A 20,000-nucleotide genomic window follows, 5' to 3' on the forward strand; every position below is an offset into this window, starting at 1 on the left:
TTTAGTTTATATTATATCGTTCTAGTGCCTGTAGTATTTATAGATTTATAGACTTACTTTAAAAGTAATTCATTTTAAAACATTTATCATTTAAATTTTAATTCATTTGTGTTCTTTATTCTACATTTTATTACTTTTTCTTTATTTGCATTTTAATAAGGATTTATGTATTTGATAAATTAAGTGTTTTATATATTTTTTTATAACTTTTACCGGATTTATTGAATCTACACACAAATATTAGTATAATTGTGAGATTATATTTAGTGTTGTGAGAGAGTGAGTGTGTGTGTGAGAGAGTGTGTGAGAGAGTGTGTGAGAGAGTGTGTGAGAGAGTGTGTGAGAGAGTGTGTGAGAGAGTGTGTGAGAGAGTGTGTGAGAGAGTGTGTGAGAGAGTGTGTGAGAGAGTGTGTGAGTGAGTGAGTGAGTGAGTGAGTGAGTGAGTGAGTGAGTGAGTGTGTGAGTGTGTGAGTGTGTGAGAGAGTGAGTGAGTGAGTGTGTGAGAGAGTGAGTGAGTGAGTGTGTGAGTGAGTGTGTGAGAGAGTGAGTGAGTGAGTGTGTGAGAGAGTGAGTGAGTGTGTGAGAGAGTGAGTGAGTGTGTGAGAGAGTGTGAGTGAGTGTGTGAGAGAGTGTGTGAGTGAGTGTGTGAGTGAGTGTGTGAGTGAGTGTGTGAGTGAGTGTGTGAGTGAGTGTGAGAGAGTGTGTGAGAGAGTGAGTGAGTGTGTGTGTGTGAGAGTGTGTGTGAGAGAGTGTGTGTGTGTGAGCGAGTGTGTGTGTGTGTGAGAGAGAGAGAGGGGTTTCCACAGATGCAGCAGAAACACAAACCTTTTCTGTTATGAGGTTTAAAAAAAAAAAGGGAAAATGTCTGACCTCATAGTTCAACCCTTGTGTTGTTGTTAATAACTCTGTTGTTGTTGAGGAGAAATAAGTGTGTGTGTTTGTGAAAGGACAAAAAAGAAGAGTAGACGAGCTGAGTGTGTTTAGGGCCCTGAGAGCGAAATATCATATTGTGGTGGTTAGAGGATGCTCTCACACAGTCTCACTCTCTCACACACACACACACACACACACACACACACACACACACATATATATATATATATATATATATATATATATTATGTGTGTATATATAATCACGTCAGCACACACACATGTATCACTTCACGCACACCCAGGTCATCAGGATTATATTCGTTCACTCGCTCTGATACCTTACCGTTTCTATAGTAACAGCTCATTCACAGGGACGGTTTGTGAAGAGAAACGTGTTGATGTTTATGAAGAAGTCTTCAGTGTCAGAGGGAACAGCAGTGAGACTCGGAACTCGTCTCTCAGGAAAGAGGATAAAAATGTGTCACGTCTGGAGTTCATCATCTCCTTTCTTTGGCAGATGTAACGTTGGAATGAAATCTCCCGACGCCATCCTCGCGTCTCCGCTCCTCCTACGGCTCTGATCCGTCACTTTTCTGTATTTTTCTTTTTTTTTTTTTTTAAACCGACTTCCTCGAGCTAATAGAAGTTTTTTTTTGTTTTGTTTCGTTTTTTTGCTCAGACGGATTTTGTTCCGTTGATTGTTTGTAAATCCTGAAAACGTTGCCAAGGTTTGATTCTGACTTGAGAGAGGAGTAAAGTGAAAAGCTCCTGGCTTCCTCGTCCCCCCGCTGTGGCTGGAATACCAAAGGGTCCGAGTGAAAGGATGGTGAGGAGAATCGGTCAGCGTGCTGACACAGAGAACACTCCACAGAAGAAGGAGCTTTATTCTTCACTTAAAAGGTGTCACATGTTCGTGTCCGAGGATTCGGCGACTTTGGCGTCGTTTCCTCCGTCTTTGAGCGCCTGTTGCCGTGGGAGACGGGATGAACTTCAGAGGAACTTCTTTATGAGCTCGGAGATGGTTTAATTACTCCTCGTAGGTTGATTTCATGCCTGTTCTTTTCTCCACTTTTGTCTCGAATCTGCTCGGTCGGGCTGACAGCGCCGCCGGATTATGTTAACGCACTCGCTCTGAATCTTTATCGTTTCTATAGCAACATGTTTTATAGAAATCTTACGGAAGGAGACTCCGATGTCAGCGACGCTTTGTAACGGACCTTCAGGATGTCGTTCTTTTATAAATATAAAACCGATCGACGGTCCGTCGCCGTGGTGACGGACACCACGCCGAAGTGAAGCGAGTTAATTAAGTGTCCGTAAATTAAAAAGGAATAAAAGACGCGTAGGTCTTTTATAAAGGACTCGTTCGTCAGGCAGCAGGACAAAAGTTCTGCTTTAAAGACTGATGACGTTTCAACTGGATGGAGCGCTAAATGTTCTGAGCGCTAAATGCCGCCTCACGTCATCTTCATCATCGGCATCTTTTTTCTTTTTGACTTTACCACTCTGCACTTTCCATCATTCCTCCGTTGCGATTGTTATTTGTTGTAGATACAGAAAGTAAATATAAAACCCTCATTAAACAGAACTGAATCCAAAACCCACCGAATGGACCACAGGAATCATTTCGCTGGCCAAAATCCAGCCATTTCCACCTCTGAAGACTTTCTCTGTCCTTTTTTTCTTTCTTTTTTTTGTCTTTCGTTTTTCTTTCTTTTTGTACACTCTGTCCTCAAACAGAAGTCTGTCCTGACCTGCAGTGTGACGCAGTTAACGCTGACACGTTAAAGTCTCGTTAGAGAACAGAACCTTTAGGTGTGAAGGTCGTAGTATTTCACCGAACACTGAGGCAGAACGGATAAAACCTTCGCTCGCTCGCCTCAGATCCATTTAATAACCTCCTGATGTCTAAAATGCTTTTTAAAGTTGTTTCTGATGAACTGAATCCACCACAGAACCATTAGATTATTAACACACTGGGGAGATTTGAATCTTTTCCATTTTAGAGACAAATGTGGATTTATGTTTTTATTTATTTATTTACTTACTTACTTATTTATTTGTAAGCACTGGAACAATTTACTCGGCCCAGATTAAAGCTCCGGGTGTTTTTATGCCGCTCTACACCAAGTCGCTGTAATCACGTCCGTTATCATTTCTATGGTAACCGCTCCTTCACAGGGACTTGTTCGTGTTGTGGACGTGAAGGAGGAGTTAACTGGTTATGTATTAACACTTACAGAAGGAGTCTCCGGTGTCGGGAGTTTTCGCTTCCTGATGGTTTCTCAGTCAGATGAGGTTGTAGTTTTTGTTTACGTTTGGGGGTTTTTAACTCGTTTGGGGGTTTTAACTCGTTTGGGGGTTTTACTCAAGAAAGAGAGATGAGATGAGGAAGGAATCTGTTGCGTGGAGGTTGAACACCTAAGAGCAGATTAAACAGCATGATGTGGTGTTTAGTAAATAGTGTCCGAGGCGGAAGAGAAATAAAACGCCGCAGTTTCAGACCGTGACTCACTCCGTCGTTGATTAGTGGCTGAATGCTGAAGCAGAGCTAATGCTGTGATTTTCTTATGAATAAAAAGTGAGGGATTGAACCTCCTGACCACCGCTGTAAGGAGGGGCCTGAGCTTCACCCTCACGTCGTGTGTTTTTCATGTAGAGAATCTGCCCTGTCTCGGGACCGATGCAGACGCCTCCTCAGATCTTCTCGGTCAGTACCTGCTCTTGGGTCAGCAGATTTTGTCGCTGTAAGTGTTTTTCTTTTTCCAAACATCTAAAGCTCCCACCTATCGATCCTGCACCAATCCCTCATCCCATTGCTCCTGCATTTCCTCCTGCATGCCTCCTGCTGTCCTGTGGCCGACCGGCTGCAGCCGACGTTCTCGTGCATGGCCTGCACCGCCTCTCGCACACACACACACACACACAGATGCATTCCCAATTGCAAACGTCTCTGATGCATCTTGAGGTTTTTTCCTTTTTTCCCGACGTTCACAGGTCACGTGATGTTGGAATATGTTAAGATGTGGATCTGGGAGGAAGATGCATGCTTGGAATCGAAAATAAGGCTGTTGTGTGGTGTTTTTATTTTTTAATCTTCCAAGGTTTAGGAGATCGAATGTGTCTTTGAGGGGAGGGGGGGCGTGGCCAGACCTACAGTACGCAACAAGTGTACGCGTTACAGCAGGGAAAACAATCACCAAACTCAGATTTTTGGGGATTCTGCAGTAACGTGCTATAATCCCAGAGCTGTACATATTCAAGGTGGACTTTCACACATCTGTTCATCCACACATCTGCTGCTCAGGGTTCAGACACGTCTCGAGAGTGTGTTCGTTTCTTTTCTGATCATCAGCACCGTTAACGTTATCTGTAAAGCGGATTTTATAAGTCTGATGCTCCGTTTGTAATCTAATCTTTTTCAGTCTTTTGTTTCTCTTTTTTCTTTTAGACGTTTGTCCGAATAAAAAATTTATTATTATTATTATTTATATATAGTAGGGATGTCTGCTACAGGCACTCCGTCAGGCTATAATACATCATGCTATAATAAATGCTTGAATTCTGGGAGATTTTTGGATGCAGTGTTCGGACATTCCTTCCGGTCACATTCATTTTGAGTGAAGAACAAGATAAATACTGATGTACTGTGTTCAGGATGTTACAGGGAAAATATTTATTATTTATCAAGGAAGGTTTTATTAAAAAATGCTATTTATCTTTCACCAAGCTCGTTTGCTTAAACTCATAATACGGTGAAACGTTGATATTTTGGACTGACTTTCACACTGAGAACGTTTCAGACACCGTTACTGATTAACAGTATCGAGCCAGGTGAAAGTCTTTGGGGGGTGGGTGTGTGTGTGTGTGTGTGTGTGTGTGTGTGTGTGTAGGGATGTGGTAGCCTAGTGGTTAAGGTGTTGAGTTCGATGCCAACGTCCACCAGGCTGCCACTGCTGAGCCCCTGAGCAAGGCCCTTAACCCTCAATTGCTCAAAATGAGATAAAATGTAAGTTGCTTACTGCTTAATGTAGTTCTCAGTGTGTAGACCTGCGTAACTGCTGCATGGATCAATGAATAAGAGCTTTGGCTTGGAAGATGAAACCTCGTTCTGCTCTTAAATGTAATAGTCTCAGTAAATATAACATGAATTACAGGCTCAGAATTAAGCTCTTAATTTATTGTCGGCTCTTTATCGTCTAACCCTAAAGAGACTCTGCTGTCAGTATGGCGGCGACGGTAAGTGTGTCTGTTATAAAAACGATGTTTTATTGGACGGTGATGTCGGTCACCGATGATACTAAAACCAGATCACGGTAAACGGCTGGTGGCTTCTGCTGTGTGACTCGAAGGATTTCGTTGCAATTTTTCCTCAGCAACAAACTTTTCTAACCTCAGGACTCTTAGCCAATGCCATTAACACTTCGCAGCATGCACGACCTGGCTGATTATTTCGCTTTGGTGTCGTCATGGCAGCTGTGTTTGCTCTATGATCGAGCCGGCCGGTACAATGTATAAATCCTTATAAAATCCCTGGACCTGTTGCTGCGGTTATGTTAGTAAAGCCTAAACAAATGATGTAATCTGATATTCATCATGTACTGTGATCTATTTCTGCCATATTGCCCACATTGCTGCATGAAATGAACTCTGTCGACCGTCTCGGAGACTAAATCGACCTATTTCTTTTTTTTCTTCAGTACAAGCTGATTCCTTGGAGGTACCTGAAAACATGTCAGTCAGCGTCCATGAAAACCGCAAGTCAAGGACTAGCACAGGCTCCATGAACATCTCGCTGTTCCACAAGCCCTCGCATCCCGACAGCGTCCTGACGCACCTTAACACGCTCCGCAAACAGTGCATGTTTACAGACGTGACTTTATGGGCTGGAGATCGTTCTTTTCCTTGCCATCGGGCCGTTCTGGCAGCTTGCAGTCGCTACTTTGAAGCCATGTTCAGTGGTGGCCTCCGTGAAAGCCTGGACAGCGACGTCAACTTCCGTGATAGCGTGCACCCAGAGGTGTTGGAGCTACTTCTGGATTTTGCTTACTCGTCACGAGTCATCATTAACGAGGAGAATGCGGAATCTCTTCTCGAAGCTGGAGATATGCTGCAGTTCCATGACATCCGTGATGCCGCAGCAGAGTTCCTTGAAAAGAACCTTCACTCATCTAATTGCTTGGGTATGATGCTTCTATCCGATGCTCATCAGTGTAAGCGCTTGTATGAACTCTCATGGAGGATGTGCCTGGTTCACTTTGAAGCTGTGCGGGACACTGAGGACTTTTATGGGTTATCTAAAGACAAGCTTTTGGACCTTATACTGAGCGATGAGCTGGAGATTGAGGATGAGCAGATTGTGCTAAATGCGGTCATGCGCTGGGTCCGGTACGATTTAGATAGTCGCAGAGACTACTTCCCTGAACTGCTTCGGGGCATCCGTCTCGCACTGTTGCCTTCCGATTGCCTGATTGAGGCTGTGGCTTGCGAAGAACTGGTTATGTCAGACAAACGGAGTCGACAGATTGTTGAAGAGGCCATCCAGTGCAAGAAGAAGATTTTGCAGAACGACGGAGTTGTCACAAGTCCGTGTGCAAGGCCACGCAAAGCTGGTCACACGTTGCTCATTCTTGGAGGCCAGACCTTCATGTGCGATAAAATCTACCAAGTCGATCATAAAGCAAAAGAAATCATACCCAAGGCAGACTTGCCCAGTCCGAGAAAGGAATTTAGCGCATCTGCCCTCGGATGCAAGGTCTACGTGACTGGAGGGAGAGGTTCTGAGAATGGTGTATCAAAAGATGTTTGGATATATGATACGGTCCATGAGGAATGGTCTAAAGGTGCACCCATGTTAATTGCACGTTTCGGTCACGGATCCGCCGAACTGGAAAACAGCCTTTATGTCGTCGGAGGCCACACTGCTATATCCGGTGTCTTTCCAGCTTCCCCTTCAGTATCACTAAAACAAGTAGAACGTTACGACCCTGTAACCAACAAGTGGGCCATGGTGGCACCACTCCGAAATGGTGTCAGTAATGCTGCGGTGGTCAGTGCTAAGTTAAAGCTGTTTGTTTTTGGGGGGACTACCATCCACAGAGACACGGCTTCTAAAGTCCAGTGCTTTGATCCGCTGGAGAACCGATGGACCATAGCAGCGGAATGTCCTCAACCTTGGCGGTATACCGCAGCTGCTGTGCTGGGAAGCCAAATTTTTATCATGGGCGGTGATACAGAGTTTACTGCTGCTTCTGCTTACCGATTCAACTGTGAAACCAACCAATGGATGCGTGTAGGTGACATGACCTCTAAAAGGATGAGCTGCCATGCTGTAGCCTCCGGGAACAAACTCTATGTTGTTGGAGGCTACTTTGGGACACAGAGGTGTAAGACACTGGATTGCTACGATCCAACATCAGACAGCTGGAACAGCATCACTACAGTGCCTTATTCGCTGATTCCTACTGCGTTCGTTAGCACCTGGAAGCATCTGCCTGCCTAGCGGTCTTGAAGGATGGACTTGAATAGGTAAGTTTTTTTTTTTTTTAACCCATCACAGATCTGAAAGTTAACTATGGTAATAGTCCCAAAGAATTAGTATTTAGCAAAATATGCTAATTGCCACGTTGTGATGAATGATAGCTACCTGTCATGCAAATTTCTCTTAAAATATACTCAGGCATCATACCAAAGAGGGGCACGGTGGCTTAGTGGTTAGCACATTTGCCTCACACCTCCAGGGTTGGGGGTTCGATACCCACCTCTGCCTTGTGTGTGTGTGGAGTTTGCATGTTCTCCCCATGTCTCGGGGGTTTCCTCCCCCGGTCCAAAGACATGCGCAAGGCACCGAACCCCCCAACTGCTCCCCGGGCGCCGCAGCATAAATGGCTGCCCACTGCTCCGGGTGTGTGTTCAAGGTGTGTGTGTTCACTGCTGTGTGTGTGTGTGTGCACTTTAGATGGGTTAAATGCAGAGAACAAATTCTGAGTATGGGTCACCATACTTAGCCGTATGTCACGTCACTCACTTTATCTTCATCTGTAGGTGTCCAAAGACCAGTTTCCAGGAGGTCCAATAATGGGTTCAGGGGATCACTTGCCTATCATTTGTAATGAACTAAATATGAAACTCTTCGCTAAAAGCCTGATGTTTTACGCCAGTGTAACCCAGTGGTGTTGATTCCAGTGATGTCTGGTGTAAAATGTATTTCTTCCATTGCTGCACAAGCTTCACAGGACCTCCTGATCTTGTGTAGCACCGGACAAAGAACTCCCAAATCAGAAGGCAATAATCTATGGGGCTTTTTACACCTGGTCACTTCCTGTGTTTTCTGTGATCAGAGAGCTATCCGATGGTAAAAAGACCAGGTCTAAATGTCCTCAGAAACGTTTTATAGGATGATATAAATCCGATAGTACAAACCCATTTAGGAGGAGGTCTGGGGGACACTTCAGATAAAACTGGACAGGTGTAAATTAATGTGGTTGTTCAAGCCCTATACTCCTCCCAAGCGCTATACTCCTCCCAAACGGAAGTACGTCACTCGCAGGTGACCTTTCACCCAGGTGTCTCGTCTGGCTTAAAATGCGCTGCTGCTACCAGCGAAAATGCAGCAAATAGTAAATGCTGTTTTTTGTAGCATAAACGTCGTAACCAGTTTTTTCGTCGTCTTTTTGATCGCATTCTGAAAACCGCGTACACCAAAGTGTGTTCCATTTCAATTACCCCGGAAATGAGGTCAAATATATTTGCATTTTGGGCGGGAGTAGAAAGATCGGATCGATATCCGATTCGCCGAGACGCGTTTATGTGGCCTGATGTAAATGGAACAGACAAAAACGATTTAGACTACAATTATTTAGTGCTTCTGAATCACACCACATGCTTGAGACGCATCAGTCCAGCATTTGATGGTTGAACACTTTTTACTAAACAGATTAATTGGCACGTAGCAATGATCTTTTTTCCAAATCGGGTCTGTAAAGACTGATGAAAGCCAAACAAAATACAATAATTCTGACACTGTGGATAGGAACCCACCTCGTTACAGGGCACGATTAAACACTGACTCACAAAACCCATTCGCACGCTATGGACAACCCGGAGCTCAGTTTACAACACATGGCTTTGGGCTGGGTTTGGACCGGAGTGACTTATTTTGGAGGGATTTCAGACAGAACATGACGGATCATAAACGATATGTTGGTCAATGACTTACCGTATTTTCCGCACTATAAGACGCACCCAAGAGCCGTAAATGTTCTCAGAAATCTGTGCGCCTAATAATCCGGTGCACCTTGTGTGTGCACTGAGTTCCAAAAATCTGTAAGAATAATGTTGTGCGACTTTGGTAAGCGCTCTGCTTGATTGACTGTCGGACCATTTCCCGCAGACATAGGGACGTAATGCGTACACTATGTACGTGGCAGCGATAAACAAATTAGAGAATATTACGTAATATGTACAGTACGTACACTTACCTCCCAGGTATAACTACCGGTATGTTCCAAAAATTTTTCTTCCTAACCATTATGAGCGCCACACTCCAGTCCAGTAGGTGGCGGTAAATGCACCTGAATTTGGTTTGCCAACCGCCAATAAAAATCAGAAGACGACATTTGTTCGTCTAAGGACCCCCGAAAATGGTACCAGTGAAGAGACCTGCTTACGAGGCACAATTCAAACTACAGGCTATCAGTTAGGAGGTCGTAATTCTGAATAGAACAGCTGCGAAAGAATTCAACATCAATGAATCTATGGTTCAGAAGTGGAGGAAGCAAGAAAATGATCTGCGCCAAGACATAGATGAGGACTTTGATGGATTTGTCGGAGAAGATTGATTAAAAAAATAATGTGTGTGTTGTTAAATAGTAGAATAAAGTTCAACTAAACTCACTGTTTTGCTTCTGTTACCTTTTTTGTAGACCGTATGTTTTAGCATGCGCCTTATAATACGGTGCGCCTTATGTATGGGTTAAGTATAGAAATAGACCCCGTAATTGAGACTGCGCCTTATAATCCGGTGCGCTTTATAGTGTGGAAAATACTGTACTTGTATTTTGCCAAGAGCACAAACGTACAATGTGCAACAATTAGTACACTTAAAGGTGCGGTCTCCGTTGTTTGAAAGCCAATGTTGACATTTGAAATCCCCAAAACAAACACGCCCCTAACCCAAACAGGTCCGACCCCTGTATCGATAGCTCCGCCCACACATACATACGTAACCCAGGCGACTAACAGAAAGAAACGTGTCTATCATAGCCGAAGGGAAGAACAATACGATTGTAGATAAACAAACAAGCAAAAATGCCACACAAGCATAATGATGTAAAGGACAAAGGCATATATTAGTTCTGTGTAACAAAGCAAAACCAACGTTACTCACCTATCGAGAAGGAAAAAAGCGCCTCGGCGTCTTAAGTAAAGTCGGCCACATATTCACAGGTCGGAGTTTCCCGAGTCGATAACTCCTGAGCTAAACGCTGTTACTACACAAAACACGGTTGTAGCTGCCTCTCTACATTACTACGATAGAAAAGAGGTGTTATTTGTGTAGTAACAGCGTTTAGCTCAGGAGTTATTGACTCGGGAAACTCCAACCTGTGAATATGTGGCCAACTTCCTGCTCCTTCAGTTCTCTCCAGCGCTGGAAAGCTGATCCTATATTAACACGTCCTACTTCTTGTCCTTATCGTAAGTCTTTCTTCTGTTTCTTTCTTTGTTTTTATCCTCCGTGTCGATGTTAAAACTGCTTTCTGCTAATGTCACACTGAACACTCTATCTGCCCATATCGACAAGCCCTGCCCCTTTCTGCTCATTGGCTACACGTTTGTTTTGTATTTATGTTTGGCGGCCCGACTCGGTTTTTCTGAAGCATTTCTCAAACAGCGGAGACCCCACCTTTAAGTAGCTGCCTTCAGTGTGCTGCTTCATACTTCATTAAGCTCTATTGGCTGTATGATTACACTCCAGTGTGCTCTTCTGCGTGGATCTTGGGTCCCCCCACCACCACCACCACCGATGCTGAAGATCGAATGATCAAAATCCTGTTTTTTTCCCCACCAAGTTCCTTATCACATTATTCTCTGGAAGGGTCGTGTAAATGTAGCCTAAATGATGTCAATTTTGCAACTCAGCATCAGGAGCTAATGTTTCTGAGTGCATTCACTTCCATGGCCAGGATCATAAATCATTCTAAATGAAGTCGTGGTTGCACTTAAGTAATGCTGACACCAAGTACGAATATTTCAGCAATAATGTCAGATCAGCACTTATTCCGAGTGTCACGGTGTTGCCTCACTTCTTCTCCACATACAAACGTTTCTTCTCAGACTGTTACAACATTTCAGAGCATTCGTTCGAGAGGATGAAGTCAGCGCTCTTTGGCATGTTACGCTCGAGCGCTGAGATGTCCGTCAGGATAATGGAGCTTTGAAGCATTAAGAGCATCTCGGCGTTCCCCTTGGAAGCCGAAGTCGGCGCTCCCGTGTGATTGACGGATTTATAGGTGACGTGAAGCGTCTGAACGGCTGGGAAAGGAAAAAGACACAGACATCTTTCAAGGCACAGACTTGATGTCCGATACGTCCGACTCTGGATCGATGGGTCGTTGCTTAGTGAGCTAGTGATCCACTTAAGCATTGATCTGAGATCTGCACTGAAGTCTGTAGCCTATTGACTCGGTGCTAAATCAGCATAATTACTTTCTGCTTTAGTTACACTGACACAAAAGACGGTTCTGACTCGCGAGTTGTCGTCTAAAAGCACCAGCACTACGAAAGCGTGGGTAATTAATATATTAATAACGTGAAGACGAGTGCAGCTGTGCTGTTACACCAGGGTGAGGGACTATATCGTCGTTTCAGACAGACACAACTGGAACGGTACACAGTGAACTAGAGGACTTAACGGGTCCACTTAGATCTGAAATCCCCAGGTCTGGCCCGAGCGGGTTCGGGTCTAAAAGTTTCACGTGTACCTCGGACACGGGTCGGGTATAATAATAGCGTCATCGGGTCTCGGGTAATTTAAAACGAACGTGTTTTTACACGAGAAGACCCGAACTACTGTATCTCGTGTGTGTGCATCGACTCGAGTCCTTTTCCAACCTCTCCTCTGTTTGCCAAGACCGGTTGCGACATGTGGCCGGTGACGTGTGGCTGGCGGTAAGCTAATTTTTGTTGAAACAGATCTGTCAATCAATTTTGAATCCACTCTGTAGCGGTTACTTTAGTGTACAGTTATACAACATTCGGGTCCAGTCGGGTTAAAAAAAATTGCCGTCGGGCCGGACTCGGGTCTAATTTTTCCTGGTTTGTCTCGGGTCGGGTTTTAATTAAAAAAAATAAATAAATAAATTGTGCACGTTGGGCTTGGGTGAAAAGCGAAGACCTCTACAGTGAACTGAAACTGTGTTCCTCCAGCACCGAGGAGCTACACTAGACCACACTGGATTAAAGACGTGTGACTGAAGGGGCATCGGAGGCGGGGCTTGAGATGTAGACGTGGTAGCTCAGTGGTTAAGGTGCTGGACTACTGATTAGAAGGTCATGGGTTCGCACCCCAGGACCAAGCTGCCACTGCTGGGAGCCTGAGCAAGGCCCTTAACCCTCAATTGCTCAGTAAATGTCAAATGTAAATCTGTACTGCACTTTAATTTCATTGGATTGATATAATTTGGTTCGTACGCCATGCATTCACTAGGCTAAGGTTCATTAACAAATAATGTAAAGCAGGGTCATGGTGCCAGGGTCATGGTGCCAGGGCCATGGTGCCAGGGTCATGGTGCCTGGCCCCCTAATTATTACTTCTTATTTATACTAATGAAAAGTTACACACTGTGTGGTATCTGTCCCATTAAAGTCACGATGTCATTAATATTACTCAGGTTTTTATTAGGCTTGTATGATTTTATAGATTTATTTATATTTTTTTTATTTACCATATAAATAAATATATTAGCATAAAAATATTACCATATTTTTATGCATCACTGCAGTATTAAGTAAAGAAGCCAAAGATCAATTAAACCAAAATGTTATGTTTTATTATACAGACTTTTAAAAGATAACGAGATGTTTCCTGCCCTGGTGAGTGGGGGAATAGGTCAGGATCTGGTGGCTAACGGGGTAGATTCTGAAGGTCCATAGAGTTTGTCTTGTGTGATGACTCGTCTGTGACTTCAGATTGAGGCGGCAGCATTTTATGGGGTTAGAAAATCCAGATAAACTGCCAGACGAATAGACGAGGAAAAAAAACTGCCTGAGTTTTTTTCTTGCACTTGATTTGCTCGATTGCTTCCCCTTCATTTCTTTTTGTTTTATGGCCCTGAAACTGTTTTGTTTTATGGCCCTGAAAATTCTCTGTAGGTGAATAACATCATGATGTCATAAGTTTTAATTATAATGATGCGCTGGTTTCATCGAACTGTCCTCAGATCAGACTAAATCCTGTGTCTTACTCGGACGTGGTTTAGACCCTCGACCCCAATACAGCACACCGGTGATGAATAAGCATTAAAACATCATCAGTGTGTCACAATATTTGCTCGGACTTTTACCTTCGGCTCGGCGGGCGGTCGATATGACCGAGGCTACCAGCGGACGAGGCTGCAGAGATCTTTGATCCCCTGAGGAATAAATGGATCGAACGTAATGTCATTTTCTTCCACTATCAGAAGCAGCACAGATTAAATCTAGATGTTGTCTGAATTACACTGAATTGTTCTGATCAGCGATCAGTCGCCCTGAAGTGATTTCCTGTGGACGCGAACCGTCCGTAACCATAAAGCTTCTGCAGTCGACTGCTTTTTATCACCTTTTTTTTTAGCATTATTTCTGATTTGATCCTTAAGTCCAGAATCTATTATTATTTAATTGTGTGAATGTTCCTACTGCCTTCACAGCCAGATGAAGCTCTCTATTAATCATCAGAAACAAAAGGCTTAACGCTGAGATTTTCTAGCAGTAGTATCTCACACATTTCCTTTTCATTAGCGCTCCGTTCTTTGCAGGCGACGCAGGTGGTGTCGATGTTCCTCCGATTTGTAATTATCCCCAAATGCAGGTTGTGAGTGAATGACTCGAAGGTGAAGTGTAAGAATCACAGATACCGAGTGATCGAACAGAAAAATAGGACCATTTACGAGGAAATGTAGGGACAGCAGCTGTAAAGCACTTGGAGGAAATGGCAGTAGTCCAGAAGTAAGTGTGTACGTGGCTGTGGAGGGAAAGTGATGTTAAAAAGCTGCATGAGACTGTGGATATAAAAAGAATAAAGAAGAACCGGAATTGTGTAAAAGTCAGCTGAAGAAGTGATTACGGACACTTTCACCTTACGTAAGCTCTTATGTAACAGCTGTGTGAGCTTCTTCCCTTTACTCTATAAATACCTGTAACCCTCGGCGCAGCACAGCCCTGTGTTTGTGCTCTCACGCTGACGAGTACAGAGGAAGCTGCAGAGGGATGGAGCTCACTGAGAGGCTCAGAGCCCAGAGTCCTGTTTCATCACATTAATATTTTAATAACTGCAGCAGCAGCACAGATCACCTGCTGCTCATCAGCTTCGGCTGTGTGTCAGAGTGTGTGTGTGTCAGTGTGTGTGTGTGTGTGTGTGTCAGTGTGTGTGTGTTTCTGTGTGTCCGAATGTGTGTCTGTGTGTCCGTGTCTGTGTGTCCGAGTGTGTCTGTGTGTCCGAGTGTGTCTGTGTGTCCGTGTGTGTGTGTGTCCGTGTGTGTGTGTGTGCGAGAGTGTGTGTGTGAGAGAGTGTGTGCACGCCTGAGCTGATGTTTTCTGTTAGCGTTTGCATGTCATTTCCCTACACACTCCACTTCAAACTCACTTCATATAAACTGAATCAGACTCCTCAATCAGACTCCTGAACTGACTCCTGAACTGACTCCTGAACTGACTCCTGAACTGACTCGTCTGCTTTATTCAGCACAACTGCATGCTGGGCCAAAAACATGGTGTTTATAGTGAGGAGGAGATCAGATTAAAGCGGCACAATCTGATTGCAGCAGCACAACAATCAGCTGCTTTAGTTGCAACTCTTTTCTCTCTCTCTCGTTTCCGGAGGCCAGAATCCATCTGGCACATGAGCTGGATTAGTGCAGCACAATGGTGTTTATTACAACCTGCAAACAGCGTGAGCAGGATTCAGCCTGGGGTTGTGGTGTGGATGTGACACAGCTAGAGCTCGTTATAGCTGCTTCGTTATAGCTTCATTTATTTATGTTTGCATTTCACCTGCAGAACATGTGAGTGTGCGAGTGTGAGTGAGTGCGCGAGAGCGTGCATGTGAGTGAGTGAGTGTGCGTGCGTGTGAGTGAGTGCGCGAGAGCGTGCATGTGAGTGAGTGAGTGTGCGTGCGTGTGAGTGAGTGTGCGAGCGTGTGTGAGTGAGTGTGCGAGAGCGTGCATGTGAGTGAGTGTAAGTGAGTGTGAGTGAGCGTGCGTGTGAGTGTGCGCGCGTGCGAGAGTGTGCGAGCGCGTGCGAGAGTGCGAGCGCGTGCGAGCGAGTGTGCGCGTGCGAGCGAGTGTGCGCGCGTGTGCGAGCGCGTGTGCGAGCGCGTGTGCGAGCGCGCGCGTGCGTGTGAGTGAGTGTCAGCGAGTGTGCGAGCGCGTGCGTGCGAGTGAGTGAGTGAGTGTGAGTGTGCAAGCGCGTGTGAGTGAGTGTGAGTGTGCAAGCGCATGTGAGTGAGTGTGCGAGAGCGTGCATGTGAGTGAGTGTGCGTGTGAGTGAGTGTGCGAGAGCGTGCATGTGAGTGAGTGTGAGTGAGTGTGAGTGAGTGTGCGAGCGTGTGACCGAGTGCGTGTGTGCGAGTGAGTGCGTGTGTGCGAGTGAGTGTGTGACCGAGTGCGTGTGTGCGAGTGAGTGTGTGACCGAGTGCGTGTGTGCGAGTGAGTGTGTGACCGAGTGCGTGTGTGCGAGTGAGTGTGCGAGTCCTTCAGTCATTTTAAGCTGTTAATATGTGTGAAAATGACACCAGGGAGGATTTGCATGTGTTTGATAAAAACCTAGTTTCAGTTTTGAGGACGTGTCTGATCTTGTCAGAGACGTGAATGAGCGAAGGAGGAGAAGAGCGATAGAATACGAGGCAGAAGCTCTGCTTTAATCCAAAACAATAGAACATCCTTCTGTGTTGAATCTAAAACGGATTGTATGATGTTTACGAATAAAGAAAAGAAAGTTAAAGACCTAGAATTTTGTAAAACATTGATGTGTCTTTGACACGCCGACACTTTACAATTCCGTTTAAACTCGTGATCAGATTGTGATCTGTTCACTACTGTGTGGTGGAAGAGCTTCGGGGGTCACAGGGGGGCAATAGAACAGATCCTGTAGCTTTATATTGGAATAGAATTCAGGGCTTGTTGAAGTGTGAGAGGTTTAAAAAGTCAGGTCTCTGAGGAGTGTGTGTACTGAGCTATCAGCTTATTTACACAGTGTAATCACGGTCATGAGTCGAGTCTCTGAGTCAGGGCACGTACGAGTCATGCACAAAAGATCACGAGTCGAGCGTACAGGAAGTCCATCGTGATGTCATCCCGGGTTTATACATATTTGTATACTCACTCATGTCTCGTGACTGGAACATTGTGTATGTTTCCTCCATCACAAACCCACAGTGGTGTTTATCGGCTGTGTGCGGAACACCGTCACCTTTCGCTTATTGGCTGCAGGTGCTGAGGTTTTAACGCTCACTCTCACTCACACACACACTCTCACTCACACACACACACACACACACACACACACACACAGAGCAGGATTAACTCTCACATGAAATCTTACACAAAAACACACCGAGGTGATGAGAATAAAATCATCTGACAGCTCGGTTCTCCCTCAAGCCAGAAGAAATAGTCATCATCATCATCATCATCATCATAACATTTAATAACAATCGTAATTAACACTCTGCCATGAGCTCTGCACTAACAATGAGCTGAAGGGTGAGGATTAAATCTCTGTTCATTTCCAGCTGGGATTCAGTTAATATTATTATCTGGATTATTACATGTACCTGATCATGTGGGTAATAAAGCTGGAAAACCCTGGGATAGTTACTTCCTGGGCTTTTACTGAACACTGTTACTGAACACTGTTACTGAACACTGTTACTGAACACTGTTACTGAACACTGTTACTGAACACACTGACCACTGTTACTGAACACGGTTACTGAACATGGTTACTGAACACGGTGTACAATGTTACTGTACAATGTTACTGAACACTGTTACTGAACACACTGACCACTGTTGCTGAACACTGTTACTGAACACACTGACCACTGTTACTGAACACGGTTACTGAACACACTGTACAATGTTACTGAACACTGTTACTGAACACACTGACCACTGTTACTGAACACACTGACCACTGTTACTGAACACGGTTACTGAACATGGTTACTGAACACGGTGTACAATGTTACTGAACACGGTTACTGAACACACTGTACAGTGTTACTGAACACTGTTACTGAACACGCTGACCACTGTTACTGAACACTGTTACTGAACACACTGAACACGGTTACTGAACATGGTTACTGAACACGGTGTACAATGTTACTGAACACGGTTACTGAACACACTGTACAATGTTACTGAACACGGTTACTGAAGACGGTTACTGAACACGGTGTACAATGTTACTGAACACGGTTACTGAACACGGTTACTTGCCACACTGTACAATGTTACTGAACACTGCGACTGAACACACTGTACAATGTTACTGAACACTGCGACTGAACACACTGTACAATGTTACTGAACACGGTGACTGAACACACTGTACAATGTTACTGAACACACTATACTGTTACTGCACACTGTTTCTGAACACACTGTACACTGTTACTGAACACCACTACACTGTTACTGAACACTGTTACTGAACACACTGTACACTGTTACTGAACACTGACTGCACACACTGTGACTGCACAAGGTTACTGAACACACTGTTACTGAACACTGTTACTGAGCACACTGTACACTGTTACTGAACACACTACACTGTTACTGAACACTGTTACTGAGCACACTGTACACTGTTACTGAACACACTACACTGTTACTGAACACTGTTACTGAGCACACTGTACACTGTTACTGAACACACTACACTGTTACTGAACACACTACACTGTTACTGAACACTGTTACTGAGCACACTGTACACTGTTACTGAACACACTACACTGTTACTGAACACTGTTACTGAGCACACTGGACAATGTTACTGAACACTGACTTCACACAGTTACTGAACACACTGCACACTGTTACTGAACACTGTTTCTGAACACACTGTACACTGTTTCTGAACACACTACACTGTTACTGTACACTGTTTCTGAGCACACTGTACACTGTTACTGAACACACTGGCACTGAGCACACTGTACACTGTTACTGAACACACTGGCACTGAGCATACTGTACACTGTTACTGAGCACATTGTTACTGAACACTGTTACTGAAGAATGTGCAGTGTGTTCGGTAACAGTGTTCAGTAACAGTGTGCATTCAGTAACAGTGTGCAGTGTGTTCAGTAACACTGTTACTGAACACACTGAACACTGTTACTGCATACTGATGTACGCAAGTGTTTATACGAGCTCACATTTTATCTCCATTTCTCTTCACAGGTATCCACGGTTCTGGGAGGCGTTACTCTGTGTGTGTGTGTGTGTGTGTGTGTGTGTGTGTGTGTGTGTGTGTGTGTGTGTGTGTGTGTGTGTGTGCACATATGTGTGCGTGTGTGTGTGCTTCTTAATGAAATGGCTAAGACACTAAGCTGGAGATCCTCTGGGACGGTTTATTTTGGACTGCTAAAGAGCACAGAGTGGATCACATCCACTGGCTAACAGAAGGCATGAACACACCTCGACCTCTCACACTCGTGTGTTGGGAAACTACGAGCAAAGTTTTCTGGAATCTGCAAAACATTTGACTTGAAAATGCACGTTAGTGATTTGGGACACAGCTGAAAAAACTGTGAAGCAAACATGAAACCTACGAAGAGCAGCACAACGTTCTCATGGACTTCCTGGAGTTTTAATTACTGAAGAAATGCTAATTTAAGATCTGCATCAGGGTTTATTTGTGTCCAGGACAAAGGGATGAGGACTTTGCACAGATTACGAGTTGATGAGGGTTGAACTTTATTTCTCTGATGATGTGTGAAGATAAAGGCATGTGCTGATAATCGCTTGTGTGATATATCACAATATTAAACAGTTCTGACCTAACGTTAATCTCATGCACTTCTCTTTCTGCAGTAACACATCAACTAGTCTTATTAACTAATGCTGTCTTAAGCTCCGCCTCCACTTTCGTGCTATTGGTTGCTTTATTTAATCTGTAACACTCGTTCCTGCCTTTAGCTAAACTCTGATTCGCTGATTACAAGACAAAAAAAAACTCAAGGCTCTTAACTGCTCTGTGAACGTTTACAGTACAGCTTATAAATATACAACATATAAATAATGTTTAATGAAATAAAACTAAATCTTTAACTACATACTACACTACACAACCCAACACAGTACACAACCCTACACTACACACTACACAACCCAACACAGTACACAACACTACACTACACACTACACAACCCAACACAGTACACAACCCTACACTACACAACACGCTACACAACACGCTACACTACACTTCACAGTACACTACCCTACACACTACCCTACACACTACACTACACACTACCCTACACTACACACTAAACTACCCTACAAACTACACTATCGTACACTTCACACTACACTACCCTACACACCACACTACACACTACACTACCCTACACACTACACTACACTACCCACTACCCTACACGTCACACTACACTACACAACCCTACACACTACCCTACACTTCACACTACACTACACAACCCAACACAGTACACAACCCTACACTACACTACACACTACACTACACAACCCAACACAGTACACAACCCTACACTACACACTACCCTACATTTCACACTACACTACCCTACACTTCACACTACACTACCCTACACTACCTTACACACTACACTACCCTATACACCACACTTCACACTACAGTACACTACC

General features: G+C 44.3%; 1 protein-coding gene across 6 annotated transcripts in view; it reads left to right on the top strand.

Moving 5' to 3' along the window:
* Positions 1-19,492, top strand: part of LOC113663815 (kelch-like protein 25) — a 20,372-nt gene extending 880 nt beyond the window's left edge. For 2 of the 6 annotated variants that reach the window (XM_027179236.2, XM_047802538.1), the window contains exons 2-3: positions 5,577-7,404; positions 18,549-19,492. In XM_027179236.2, the coding sequence (XP_027035037.2) occupies positions 5,609-7,378 (1,770 nt within the window). In that variant the 5' untranslated portion in view covers positions 5,577-5,608 and the 3' untranslated portion in view covers positions 7,379-7,404; positions 18,549-19,492. Of the gene's footprint in view, positions 1-455; positions 466-1,241; positions 1,913-3,535; positions 3,624-5,576; positions 7,405-18,548 lie in introns of those variants that run through there. The other 4 variants (XR_007138314.1, XM_047802536.1, XM_047802537.1 and 1 more) reach the window with 4 other exon arrangements.
* Positions 19,493-20,000: the final 508 nt, after the last annotated feature.

The sequence above is a fragment of the Tachysurus fulvidraco genome, chromosome 17 (genome assembly GCF_022655615.1).
Source record: "Tachysurus fulvidraco isolate hzauxx_2018 chromosome 17, HZAU_PFXX_2.0, whole genome shotgun sequence".
In the NCBI taxonomy this organism is placed as follows: Eukaryota; Metazoa; Chordata; class Actinopteri; order Siluriformes; family Bagridae; genus Tachysurus; species Tachysurus fulvidraco.